This window comes from Crinia signifera, chromosome 9, assembly GCF_055691185.1.
Source record: "Crinia signifera chromosome 9, ASM5569118v1, whole genome shotgun sequence".
NCBI lineage: Eukaryota > Metazoa > Chordata > Amphibia > Anura > Myobatrachidae > Crinia > Crinia signifera.
Genome location: NC_139225.1, coordinates 41,665,312 through 41,679,083, shown reverse-complemented (window position 1 = coordinate 41,679,083; position 13,772 = coordinate 41,665,312). Strand labels below are relative to the sequence as shown.

General features: G+C 43.0%; 1 protein-coding gene across 1 annotated transcript in view; it reads left to right on the top strand.

The window, feature by feature from the left end:
• COL27A1 (collagen type XXVII alpha 1 chain) overlaps positions 1 to 13,772 on the top strand; it is a 321,471-nt gene that overhangs the window by 102,280 nt on the left and 205,419 nt on the right. Inside the window, exon 13 of the mRNA XM_083158983.1 lies at positions 12,678 to 12,731. Within this exon, the coding sequence (XP_083015109.1) occupies positions 12,678 to 12,731 (54 nt within the window). The remainder of the gene's footprint in view (positions 1 to 12,677; positions 12,732 to 13,772) is intronic.

Sequence of the window (13,772 nt, the reverse complement as noted above, 5' to 3'; positions counted from 1 at the left end):
GTTTTTTTTTTCGGGGGGGGGGGGGGGGCCTGAAAACCGCATGTCGACATTCCCATTGACGACCTAATGCTTGGGCCGACCTTCCGACCCTGTCGACCTATTTCATGTGTTGATCTAAGACAGGGACGGGAAACCTTTGGCCCTCCATCTGTTATTGAACTACACATCCCAGCATGGCCTGCAACAGTTTTAGCATGACCACATAGCAAAACTGTAATAAGGCATGCTGGAATGTGTAGTTCCACAACAGCTGAAGGACCGAAGGTTTCCCGTCCCTGATCTAAGCCCTTTAGTGGTCGACCGAATGTATGTTGACCTTCATAGTGTCTACCTAGAGATCGTATCCCATGGAAACTTTTATTTAAACCTAAATCACCCCTGACACAGTCTGTATGGTACGAGCTTGCATATAGCCATTTGCCATCTGGCACAGAGCCGGTAATCACGCACAGCTCATTAAATAAGACACCTAACTGCTTTCACTTTGAGTTTACAATGACTTTTTCCATTCTATTTTCTCAAATGGATATATATATATTTTTGCTAATAACGGCGTTACTTTTAGTCATAAGCAGATTTATTACCCACCAAGGAATTGTTAAGATTACATTGTGGCGTTAGAAATTGGCAAATGTGCCCAATGAGTGCTAGTTTATGTGTAATTGGGCTCCACGATTGGCTGGCCTTTTTTATTTCTAGTATCGGGCAGTACGGATGGTGTAATGTTAGTATTAATGCCTCACAGCACTTGTTTATGTGTACTACAAACCCCAACTGTGCAGAGTTTGTATATTCTCCCCGTGCTTGTGTGGGTTTCCTCCGGGTTCCCTGTTTCCTCCCACAACCCAAAAATATACTGGTAGGCTAATTGGCGTCCAACAAAACTACCCCTAGAATGTCTTTGTGAGCGTGTACATGTGGTAGGGAATATAGAGAGTAAGCTCCACTGGGGCAGGGACAGATGTGAGTGTTAAAATGTTCTCTGTAAAACACAGCGGAATATAGGGGCCCATACACGGTCCGTTTAACGGATCCGTTTGGGACTTAATTAGTACACATCGGATCCCTAGTGCATGCAGTGTGCATGCACTGTGATCCGATCCGATGTGTACCTAGTACAAAAAGTATGTGCAGCACATACTTTTTGTACCATACGATGAGATGCGCGGGAGTGCGCATCTCATCGTACAGAACGGACGGTCCGGGAACGGACCGTCTATGGGCACCTTATGTGTGTGCTATATAAATAATTGTTAATAAATAAATAATAGTATATGTCTTTGTAACTTAATGCCCCTTTCCCACTGCAGCTAAAAAAACGGTAAATTGCAGATTTTCAGCGCAATTTACTGTTTTAAGGCTGCAGTGGGAAAGTGCCAGAGTTTAAATACCGTTTAAAGTTAAATGGTATTTCAACCCGTTTTTAAAGCAGAGTCCTACACGTTAAAATAACATTTAAGAGGCAGTGGGAATGCCTCTTAAACGTTATTTAGCCTCCAGGCAGTCCCAGTGCCTGATGAGAACTAGTAGTTCTCACTTTGTGCATGTGTAATGAGTGCACGTGCATAATAATGAGCCGCTTATTACATCTGCGCATATGTAATGAGCGGCTCATTATTATGCACGTGCACTCATTACATATGCGCAAAGTGAGAACTACTAGTTCTCATCAGGCACTGGGACTGCCTGGACCCCGCATGGACCCTGCATGGACCCCCACTGCCTCCCCACTGCCCTGCATCCCCGTGCAGGTAAGTACAAGGGGAGGGGAGGTGGGGGGGGTTAGGCACTCTTTACACTTGGGGGGGGGGGGGGAGGGATTAGGCACTCTTTACACTGGGGGGGGGGGGTTAGGCACTCTACATTTTACACGGTTCACTGCAATGGGAATGGTACTTAAATGGTATTTAAAACGGTAATCTGCTGCAGTGGGAATGCTAATACCGTTTTAAATACCATTTAAGATTACCAGTACTTTAAACTGGTCTGCAGTGGGAAAGCAGCATTATGGAAGAATCTCCTGTTCATATATGTTACTTTTTGGAGAGATGACATCACTGTTTACTAACAGTGGTGAGAGCTGCTCAATCAAACTGGTACTGTTTACTATTAAGATAACCAGGAAACAACAGTTATTGTTATATTGCTCTAGCCTGTAACCTTACTGTGTGCAGAAACTGTGAGGACAAGGGGCCCGATTCAGACCCATATGCAGGACTGCTAATATGTAGCACTGCTGAGTATTGAGAGTGTGCATGGTACGCTGTTCGCATGCCCGGGTTCCCCTTGCAGATGGACCACGCAAAGGCCAGTCTTCGCTGGTCACTCGCAAGGGGACTGATGGGCAGCAGGCGTTTGGGGGCGTAATGCCGGCATTTTCTGGAGGAAAACACAGGCGTTCCCCGGTCATTGGGCGCAAGGGCTGCTGACGTTTGCAGCGGCCTCCTAATATCCACGGCCTTCGCAGCCACCAAGTCTAACTTAAGACCCCCCATACTTCGGACAAGTCGGACCTAATCATCCTGACAGCTCACCGGGGTGGGGTCACACACGACTTGGCACATACCCGGTCCTCTGGTCCCCTCGCTGCATTCATCGCCCACTGCCCCTGCCCGCCTCCAGGCTGCAATATTTACCAAATCTTATGTGCAGCCCGTCTGACCTGATGACTCCGACCCGATGCGCACTGGGCCGCGCATCGGGTCGGAAGGGATGTCTGCACATGCGATTTGGGTCGATTTCACTGCCCGATCCATCCAAATCGGGTGAAATCGGGCCCAAATCGCATAGTGTATGGGGGCCTTTACTTACTGGGAGCAGCACTGGGATGGTGAGTGCTTTTTTTCCCATGCTCAGGGGCGGGTGGGAACTTGGCGAATACTCGCAGCTCAGTGAGCTGGACTGAATTGGGCCCAAGGACTACAGACGAAGCTAGCACATAACCGTACATTAAATCTGCTGAGTGTCAGTTACCAAATGAGTTTATTGAGCCAGCAGCTGAGGTCTTGTGGGTTTAAATAAATATTCAAACGTAATCATTCCAATTTTAAACTGTAGTACACGTGGATGTGTATATTTGTGTGGTCGGCCTCAATGCTAATCTAGTCCTGCAAGTTTACACTAGTTTTACTAGGCTATAGAAAACAATTTGTTATTATATAGTTATGGATAATAGGTATGTGTATATAGATCAGGCATACTGTAGGATTCTGGCTGGTTAGCTGTTATGGATAATAGGTATGTGTATATAGGTCTGGCATATGATTCTGTCTGGTTAGGTGTTATGGATAATAGGTATGTGTATATAGATCAGGCATATTAATCTGGCTGGTTAGGGGTTATGGATAATAGGTATGTGTATATAGGTCAGGCATATTAATATGGCTGGTTAGGGGTTATGGATAATAGGTATGTGTATATAGATCAGGCATAGGATTCTGGCTGGTTAGGTGTTATGGATAATAGGTATGTGTATATAGATCAGGCATATGATTCTATCTGCTTAGCTGTTGATCAGGTAGACTGACAAATGCCTTGGAAACCCCAGAAATTTTCTTATTATTAAATTTGTATATTCAGATGGTGTGCTGACTCACAATCAGCATATAAGTTACTCTATAATATATATAGGTAGCTTAGCTGTTGGGAATAATAGGTATATATATATATATATATATATATATCCATGTTGTTAGGACAACACTTTCCAAATAGTGTAGCGTCTGCCAGGGTGAATAATGGGAGCACTCACCGGATTTTAAACTGTTGTTGAGCATACTATTACAATGTCTGTCAACACGGGTCTTAAATCCCAGCCCTCCGACCCTCATCAAGAGCAGGGTCGGAATGCCGGGATTTAAGACCCGAGTTGACCCTTTCACACCAAAGAAAAACCTGTCTTTTACATCAAATTCCCGGATTTTAGTGAAAGACACTCACAGATGGCCCAGCGGTATTTATTTACAGTCCTGACCTTAAAACCTGTAGGGTTCATCTGCTGCAACTTCCACCACCAGGTACATGATACTGAACCCATTCTCAGGACAGTGTTTATAAGAGTCTTAAGCTGTGTACACACGGGGGCAATAGGGACTGAAATCGCTGGGAATATGGTCGTTGGCGACCATATTGCCAGTGATGGGAGTGTGCCCCGGCGATAAATCGCCGGGTGCGCGCTCCCATTTTCAGCCCCGTTCTAATCGCTGGTTACCAGCTGATTACCTCTGCGGCACCACCGGCAGAGGTTCCCTTTCATCAGCGACCATCTCTGGTCGCTAATGAAAAGGAGAAACTGAGCAATATATCTCCCCCGTGTATACGGGGCTTTAAGATCACTGCTTTTGTAGATGTTATTTCAGATTATTTGTATAGTAGTGTTACAAGCTTTATTATAACATGAGACTAGCTAGACAAATGTTAACAGACAAAAGCATTGGTGCAGCAGACACCTTATGTACATCTTTCCCGGATTTAAGGGGCCTACACACAGGGCGACTTAAGGGCATTTTCTAAGCGATCTCACTAGATCGCTTAGAAAACGCCTCTCCTTCGCTCCATGTGTAGGGGCCATAGCTTCGCTATGCCGGGCCTCGCATTGCTATCACTGACAATTTATATCCTGCATGCTGGATATTAATCTACTTAATCGTTGGTCAGGACCAGTGTTCTCACCACAGAACACCAGCGCTGACAGATCGCTCATCACACGATCTAGCATTGCTCACAAAGCAAAACTAATCTCCCCCTGTGCATCATGGGTTTGGGCTAGTACCTTCATCAAATCACTTTAGTCGCCCACCGCACTTTGCTTAGGTCAACAGTGTAATGTAACGTCTACAAAGAAGACAACCAGTGGCCAAAGTGGTTGTTATTGGCATATAATATCACTTAACTAATTGAGTTAATTATTATCACACAGGTACTTGCAAGGGAGGGGTTATCTTGAATAAAGAAAAGCGCACTCGGTTTCCCCCGAGCACACTGTGTGATCTCAGTTCCAGATTTAAATACTCTATTCTACATGATCATATAATTCAGAAATCTTGTTTACATATATTTGCAAGTATATGGGAAGCCCCCAAGCTAATCGCCAAGGCCTCTTAACACTAAAGAGGCCTACACATGTAGCGATTAATGGGTACAAGAAATCTCACTATATGGCATAGAAAATGCCCCTACATTGCTCTGTGTGTAGGGGCATCACATTAGGGATGCACAGCGCCTCACATCGCTGTCGCCCATGCCATTTAATATCCAGAACACTGGATAAATCTTGTTAATCGCTACACTGGCCCTGATCGATAGCGCAGTAGCACAGCGCTGTGCAGCGAATGCTCATTGCTATATCTGTAGGCCCCTTTACGCTTTCTTTTTTCACTGTGCTTATTTGGGCTTTTTGACTTATCCTGATTTTTGGGGTGCCACACTCTGAATCTAGATATAGCAATAGGATCCCCTAATACTCAGAGAGACCTTGCATATAGCCGAGGTCTGGGCAGCAGACCATGCATCTTACTGGTCGTAGACAGTGTTGGCGCAGACGACATACTGTACATCTTCGGGGACATAGCTCGGGTTGTCATCTTCTAGGGCATATATGGGATGGGCGTCTGCAGAGATCACGGCAAATAACACATTTGCTGAGATAGCCATGGTTGGCACAGGCAGCAGATTTGTCTATTTTGTTGTGCAGGTCATCTTATAGTGATGATATATATGCTTCCGTTGACAATCATGTTTGATGTTTTACCACATTGAGGGCAAACAAACTGAATGTCATCAAAAAGTCTCTGGTCCATGGCAGGATTTGCTCTTCGTAAGCGTCACTGCAGGACACAGCAAATGTGTTGTTCACAACGCCGTAGAAACGGCACACATTAGAACAATACAGTGTACACAAAACTTAACATTATAGTAATCTGAGGACTGTGCGATCAGTAGGGAAGAGAACTACAATCTATAGAGAGGGGAGACTGACAGGTGACAGGCGCAGGCAAGGAGGCCTGTAGGCAGGTAGTGAGCATGGCAGGAGTGGCCAAAACCATAGCCGGTAGAAACGGAGAGCGGCCCCCGGTACTAGGCTATGAGTATGAGTAGGTGTATGTTTTGATGAACAGGTGGGGTTTCAGTGCCAGTTTAAAGCTTTGCAAGGTTGGATAGGGTCTAATAAAGCAAGTGAGCTCGTTCCAGGGCCAGCAGGGGCAAATCATGGATATGGGCATGGGATGCAGTAACTAGGATAGAAGAGAGTCCTTAGACTTCATAGAGTCTTTGATTGTGAATGCTGCCTTTCCATGTTCTATCATTTTCCCATTAATTGAAAAGAAGAAGCAGTATTTTCGACCTTGCCATTTACCCACAGCCATAGGAACTGGACCTTGCTCGGACAGTTTAGTGATATATATATATATATTTAAATACATGTTCTATATGTTCTTTCTGTGAAATGTATCAATATGTTTAACTCCCAAAACTACTCCAGTGTGTAAAGCTAGTCTTCTGTTCAGTGATACCAGTGAAACAGGTAGTGAGGTGCTAAAAAGAGTGCAATCTGAATTGATCTGGTGTTTCAGGGGCCATAGCACACCTTAACTAAAAGAAGATTTTTTTTTTTTTTTTTTTATCATCTATACAAATTTTAAATGTCTGTGACTCTCAGAAGGCAGCAGACTAGCTTTTTTTTTGAGCGGGCATACTGGTTTGTAGATATTAGTACATGTGTGAAACGCAACATCATTTTAGATCGATTTACATAATTTTTAAAATAGTAAAAATCATGCCAAATCAACCTCTAGTATGTAATGTGTGTGTGTGTAATATATATATATATATATATATATATATATATATATATATATATATATATATATACATATATATATATATATATATATATATATATATTCAGGGTTGCCTACTTTAAAAAGCTTATATATGGCAACGGAGCAAGCCACATACACCTGCAGCTAAAGTTAGACTGCCTACCCTCCCAGAATGTCCGGGAGGGTCCCGAAAATCGGGTCACCCTCCCGGGCCCCCGGAGAGGAGACTTTCAGCAGGCGTTCAGGGGAGGGGCTTAAACGTCACATCTTTAAGCCCCGCCCCCATGAAGGAAAGTGCCTCGATTTGACGATCTCCACAGAAGGGGCGTGGCTAAACGACGTGATAATGACACTTTGGCCCCGCCCCCTCTCCGGAGATCATCAGAAAAGGTCATTTAAACGATGCGGCCGGGGTTGGGGAAGCCGCAATCAGGGGCGGGAGCGGGGGGTCCCCCAGAATCCGGGAAGGTTGCCCACCTTTCCGGGGGCCCGGGAGGGTGACCCGATTTTCGGGACCCTCCCGGACATTCTGGGAGGGTAGGCAGTCTAACTTTAGCTGCAGGTGTATGTGGCTTGCTCCGTTGCCATATGTCAGGAGGCTGCAACAAGTACAGCCAGCAATGTAGACAGTGGAAAAACAAAGGCACTCGGAGGCTTCTTGGATGAATCAAGGTGGACCAATTTAATCCATACAGTGCAAAAAAGCCTGTCTACGTTTCAGGGGTCAAGCCCCCGTCGTCAGGACAATAAGGCTGGTAAATGACCTGACGACGGGGGCTTGACCCCCGAAACGTAGACAGGCTTTTTTGCACTGTATGGATTAAATTGGTCCACCTTGATTCATCCAAGAAGCCTCCGAGTGCCTTTGTTTTTCCACTGTAGAGAGAGAGAGAGAGTCACAGGGAAGGCACTCCCAATCCGACGGATATCTGGCTCCGGTGCCAGTGCAAATGGCCACAGACGGCCTGTAATGTAGCAGAGATAGTGCACGCACCCACGGAGACTTAAATAAGCTTCAGAGACTCTGTAGTGGTCACCACTACAGAGTCTCTGAAGCTTATTTAAGTCTCCGTGGGTGCGTGCACTATCTCTGCTATATATATATATATATATATATATATATATATATATATATATATATATATATATATTATTTCTGTTCACGATGACAGCTTGTTATCATTTGAGTTTCGCTTTTACTCCTTTTTACACCAAAAGTCTGGGTCATGCACAGGATTGTTGACCCCAGGATCTTTACTGCGCTGTATTTCTGGGTTTTCCTGGATGGACTTCTTCCACTGAAGGAAAAAACCTGGAAAAGCAGGACAGGGGGTGGGTCACGTGCAAGAACTGGTGGGATGGCCAGCATATGTGGACTAGAGGCCGGGAAGCGTGCAGGGGAGTTCAGTGGACATCCATTGGCAGTGGGAGGCTGCTGTGCAATCTCTGCTGCCTGTGTCCAAAGTCCCAGGTAAGAGGTATTTCCACAGCTCATTACCTGGGAAAGACTCGCTAAAAATTCATATCACTATTTCCACTTAAATTTTTTTTTGGGTAGGTGTGCATTAATGTGCAAAAAAAACTGGATTTTTATGTCAGTGGAAAAACGGTATCCACTTTCAGACATGCAACCTGGCAATTACCCACCATTTTCACTGCCAGGTCATTTTGCGGGTAGTTCTTCGTTGTAAAAGGGTCAACCAGGGATGCAAATCTCCAGTTACTGACCCTGGTAAAGTCCTGGTTAGAACTGCATCACCTGGTAGTTTTGATGTTCAGTGCATAAATGTGTGGTCCTTCATTCATGTTCTTTTCAGTGTTTTTTAAGAAATCTATTACAATTGCCATATTTGTGTTCTTTTGTGTAACTGTAACAATATTCAATAGAAATAAAAATAAGATAAAATAAATATCAAGATGTGCAAATTATACTGTGCTTTTTATGCAGTTAAGCAAAAAGAAAAACAAGTAACACTGCAGGTGGGGCAGACGTAACATGAGCAGAAATATTTTAGATTTGGGTGGGGTGTGCCCAAACTGAAATCTAAGTGCGGTGTAAACCTAAAGCTGCCTGACATTTGTGGGCTACAGTACATGCAAAAGCAGCCAGTATTTACCCTGTCCCCCCAAACACATAAACGAGTTTATTGCATTTCAAATGGTTTGTTACAGTTACAAATGGGACGATTCAGACCTATCCTAATTTGTCCACGATGGTGGGGGTAAGGTGCATGCGCGGTAAGGTGCATGTGCAAACCCCCGCAGCAGGTGCATTTAGGCAAATTTTTCATTCCCTGGAGGGTTTGCTGCTAGGTTGACAGGCAGGGGGTGTTCCGATGGGCCCGCCAAGCATTTCATGATTGTGCCCAAAAACCAGTAGATGCTGCCCACCAGAACGCAGACATGCCCCTGCCTGTCCGGGAGGGAGGATGATGTCACATGACATCAGCGCCTGCCCCCGATTCGTCAGACAGCGTTCAAATGAAAAGTACGTCCTGACTCACTATTAACAACTAACAGAGGAAAAATGATTTGGTGAGTGACCATCGAATGATTTTTCCTCTGTGCGAGCGGATGTGTAAGCGTACACATCCGCTCGCAGCGTAGTGTGGAGATTCAGTGATACGTTTTTTTTTTTTTAATATTGGGTTTCTGGGGATACTTATTGAAAAGGTGCAAATATTGCTGTAAAATACTTTTTATTTGCATTGATTATTTTTTTGTAGGGGCCTTTTATTATTGCTCAGCACCTCCTTTTGCTGTGCACCTCTCTTCCCAAACAAAGAGCTTTTTGTCTGCATTACATACAGCCCACGTGCATCTGTTTTACAAGCCAGCTCGGAGCCTTCCAAGAGGCTGGGTGAGAGAGTGTGAGGGGCCAGGAAAAGCAGTTCAGATTTGGCGGTTTCCCATTTTTTCCATCCGTCTATTTTGAACTCGTTCAATCTCTGCCAGTTTGTGAGAAGGTCTGACCTAGTGATTCCTGAGCCCCACTCTTGTACTCGCTTGCTCACCCCCTCTGTGCCAGATCCTCTTCAGCCAGGAGAGAATGGATAGAGGGCGGTCAGATCATAAGTATCCTGTCCACGAATATAACCAGTCTGTATACCGTAGTGCACGTGGCCTCAAAATGAGCAGATTGCATTAGAATGATCCGCTGGAAAAGGATAGCCACATTGTTCAGGCCAAGAGATGTGACTAGCCAATCTGTCACTTAAATATGTAAAATTAACCATTGGAAACACATAGGGGGGAAAAATAGCAAATAAATCATCTGAGAAACGTTAATGGCTTATTTGCCTTTATTTTATGTTCACTTATTTTCTACGGTACTTAAGTCACAGGTTGGTTAGTCCCAGATCTAGGTTGTTTTTTTTTAAGATTTGTTTTTACAATGTGAGTCCATCTGCAATGGATTGTCACAATTACCTGACGCCAGTTAATGGAATCGTGAATATTCAAAAGGTTTAGGGGGTATTCAATCCAGGATTCCGACTGTAGGAATGTCCCAACGATGGTTGGGGATTCCGATTAGCAGTTCTGGTCGGATCAGGGAATCTTAGAAACAACAGCCTGGTGTTTGGGGGACCTTAAGTCCGTGAAGGCAGAGTATATGAATTTGGCTGAGAAGAGTGGGATGTAGCTATTTTGTACCTTTCCCTCCTTATGGAATGTGAAAAGTATGATATGGTCCCCAATTTTGTTTTTACCGGTCCGTACAAACTGCTGTGTAGATCTGTTGCTATCTTTGTGTATTTCCCCTCCTTTATAGAGCCGATTCATGGAGATTTTTGTTTCTGGCAATGTAAATATCTCATTTTTTTATGTTCTGTTTCGTTTGGTTATTTTTCAATCCTGATAAAACCATTAGAAATGTTTGGAAAACATCTCCTATCAGTTAGGTCAAATAGAAAATAAATCACAGTTAATATGTCAGGAGAATACCTCTGGCTGTAAACCTAGCTCGCAATTGTAATGGTCCATATATAAACAACACTGAGCTTGCCAATCAAGCATATATTACATGATTTCAGTGTGAATTAGGGAACATTTGGTAGTTATATGTTAGTTAAGTGCCCACTATAGTTAGTACGCTCATAGCCCCACTATCTATGTCAGCATGGAGTTGATTTTATATAGTGTGGCGAGCCACTGAGGCCGAAGCGTGGCAAGCCCTGCGAGGGGATGCGTAAAACTAAGCAAATAGCTTAGTGGGCGCCCAACTAACCTATAAGTACCGAACATTTAAGTGTTTCTTGCAATTCAATTTAATAGTCATTTTGCTATTTACTAAATAGAAACTAGGCTTATGGTTGAGGAGGATTTGTATTCCACATTACAGGAATCCATGAAAGATCTGAGGTTTGTAATATCTACCATCAGAAACTCCATATGGTGTTAAAGGGACTTTTATAAATATTCACCAATGTATTTTCTATTTCTTTATTATTATTTTTTGTATTAAAAAAATGATGTAGCTCATTATTAGATACTCAAACATTGACATATTTACATAAATTTGTCTTAAGAAATGAACAAGATAAAATGTATAACAAAGTGGAATTTCATGCCTAGGGGGAATCCAATTAGCCGTGGTAATTTTCTGATCAAAAAGAAGTCCCCATTAAATAGCCTGTGTTCTGCTGCTGCCATGTTAACCTGTAGGTCTAGAAAACTATCCCGGATCCTGTGGGTTAAAACAGTAATTTGCCAAGCAAGAAAAAGGGCCCTTATTGAAAAGCCCTTTTGTGCTAAAGCTTGGGGCTACCTTCCTTTTAAACCCGTGGTAAATCTTTGCATTAACTGAATTTCCTCCCATAGACTCATATGGGGATTAGGGCATAACCCACAATCTCTGCACGGACTTCCGGCTTTGTAAAGTGCACTTTCAACTTCTTACTTCATAGATATCTTTACTATGGGCAGTCTTTGGTCTCTCCTTTATCCTCCCGCCTACGGAACAGAGGAGAGACTTATGTAGGCTACACACCAGAAGGAACATGATCATGCAATTCTTTCCTTGAAATCGTACGCTGGTCGCACAATCTGTTGGTGTGCACGATCTGCAAACAATATGGTCACAATCTGTACCCAATATGATATAGATGATGAATCTTTAGTGCAGCAGGTAAAATCTCCAAAGCGACCAAATGATTGGCGGGGACACGCATCGGATCGAAATCACATAGAAAACAATTCTGCACTTTTGTCGAAATTGCATCAAAATTGGGGGAATTGAGCCCAAATGGTTCTGGTGTGTACCCTGCATTAAACACGGCCATATGCACATGACCTTCCTTGTATGTTAACCTTCATAAACATGTGTACATTTTCAAAGTGCATTTAGGGCCTGATTCACAGATGTACGATATTGTACATCTGCTGCAAATTTTCCATCTGAGTAATCATAGGGGTTACTCAGGATGGCTGTTTAAGCACCCGTGAAGCTACACCCCTTGGATACAGCTACTGACCTCTGCACACCCAGAAAACAGGGCCGGCTGACCGGCTTTCTCCCAATTTCTAAAGTGCTGGCTGACGATAGATGCAGAAACGGAACAATACCACGTAGCAGGGTTTATGAATTGCTGCATTGCAAGCTTTTCTTTCTTTCTCTTTCTCAGTTAATCCACCCTACTAATTATTGTTTTCTAAGGCCTGTGCGTTGGTTTTGCCAGTTCTTCAAAGCTTAGAACATCATCGATGTGTCCTGCCAATGTCTCTGCTGTGTATCTTGCATGTCATTCTCTAGTGGAATGCTGTGTTCTTCTATCTCTTTGTGTGATCCTGCGGGAATTCTTCTATAGTTTCTATATGTTTTTCCATTTCTCTCTTTTTTTCCCCCTTCCTTTAAAGGGATTTCCCGGTGACTTCGGCGAAAGGGGTCCCCCAGGACTTGATGGCAACCCTGTGAGTAATTTGTCATCCAACACAAGAACTATTGTTCTGAAACGAGGTGTTTTAATTTTTTGCAGCAGGCTGTTAAATGGAATACAGGAATAAGGAATTTCTAAAGTCACGCTTTGCATGAGGAAATGCATATAAATGTTACTGATCCACAGTACAATATAAACAAATGAAATGCCTTCTCTAGTCCACGCTGGACATGTGTTTAGCAGTTTATTATTTGGATTGCATATCATATAAATCCATTAAATTACTGCATACGTGTTACCTATACACTGGAGTAAGTTCTTTTTGTTATGACCTGAACTAATGTTGATGTCAATGCAGGAACTAATGACATCATGGGGTGGACCTGAGTAAGAAAGTGATTGGCGCCTCCGTGATGTCACCAGTTTCTTTGGAATTTTCAGCTGCAGTTTCTGTTTAGCCACTATATATATATATATATATATATACATATATATGTATATGTGTGTGTATGTGTATGTGTATATATATATATATATATATATATATATATATATATATATATATATATATATATATATATATATATATATATTGGAGGAAAAGGGCACTCACCACTTTGGTAAAATTTCAAACGGTTTTTATTCCATAAGGTAGGTAAATGCTGACATCAAAACCGGACCATCATCAGGATATACTGCAACCAACCTGGCATCCATCCTCATCCTCTCCTGAGGATGGATGTCAGGTTGGTTGTCTGAAGGAAATTTGTTTTGGCTGCAGTATATCCTGATGAAACGTTACGTCGGTATGTCAGCATTTACCTACCTTATGTAATAAAAACCAAATTTTACAAAAGTGGTGAGTGCCCTTTTCCTCCAATATATGCTTTGATGTTCAGTCATCTGTAGGAGCACCCCCCATTCAACCGGATACCTACTAGAGTGTGGACTTTACATAAAAATTGTGTGTGTGTGTATATATATATATATATATATATATATATATATATATATATATATATATACAGTGGTCGAAGTGGAAATTTTGAAGTGGGGGTATGGAAATTTTGAAGTG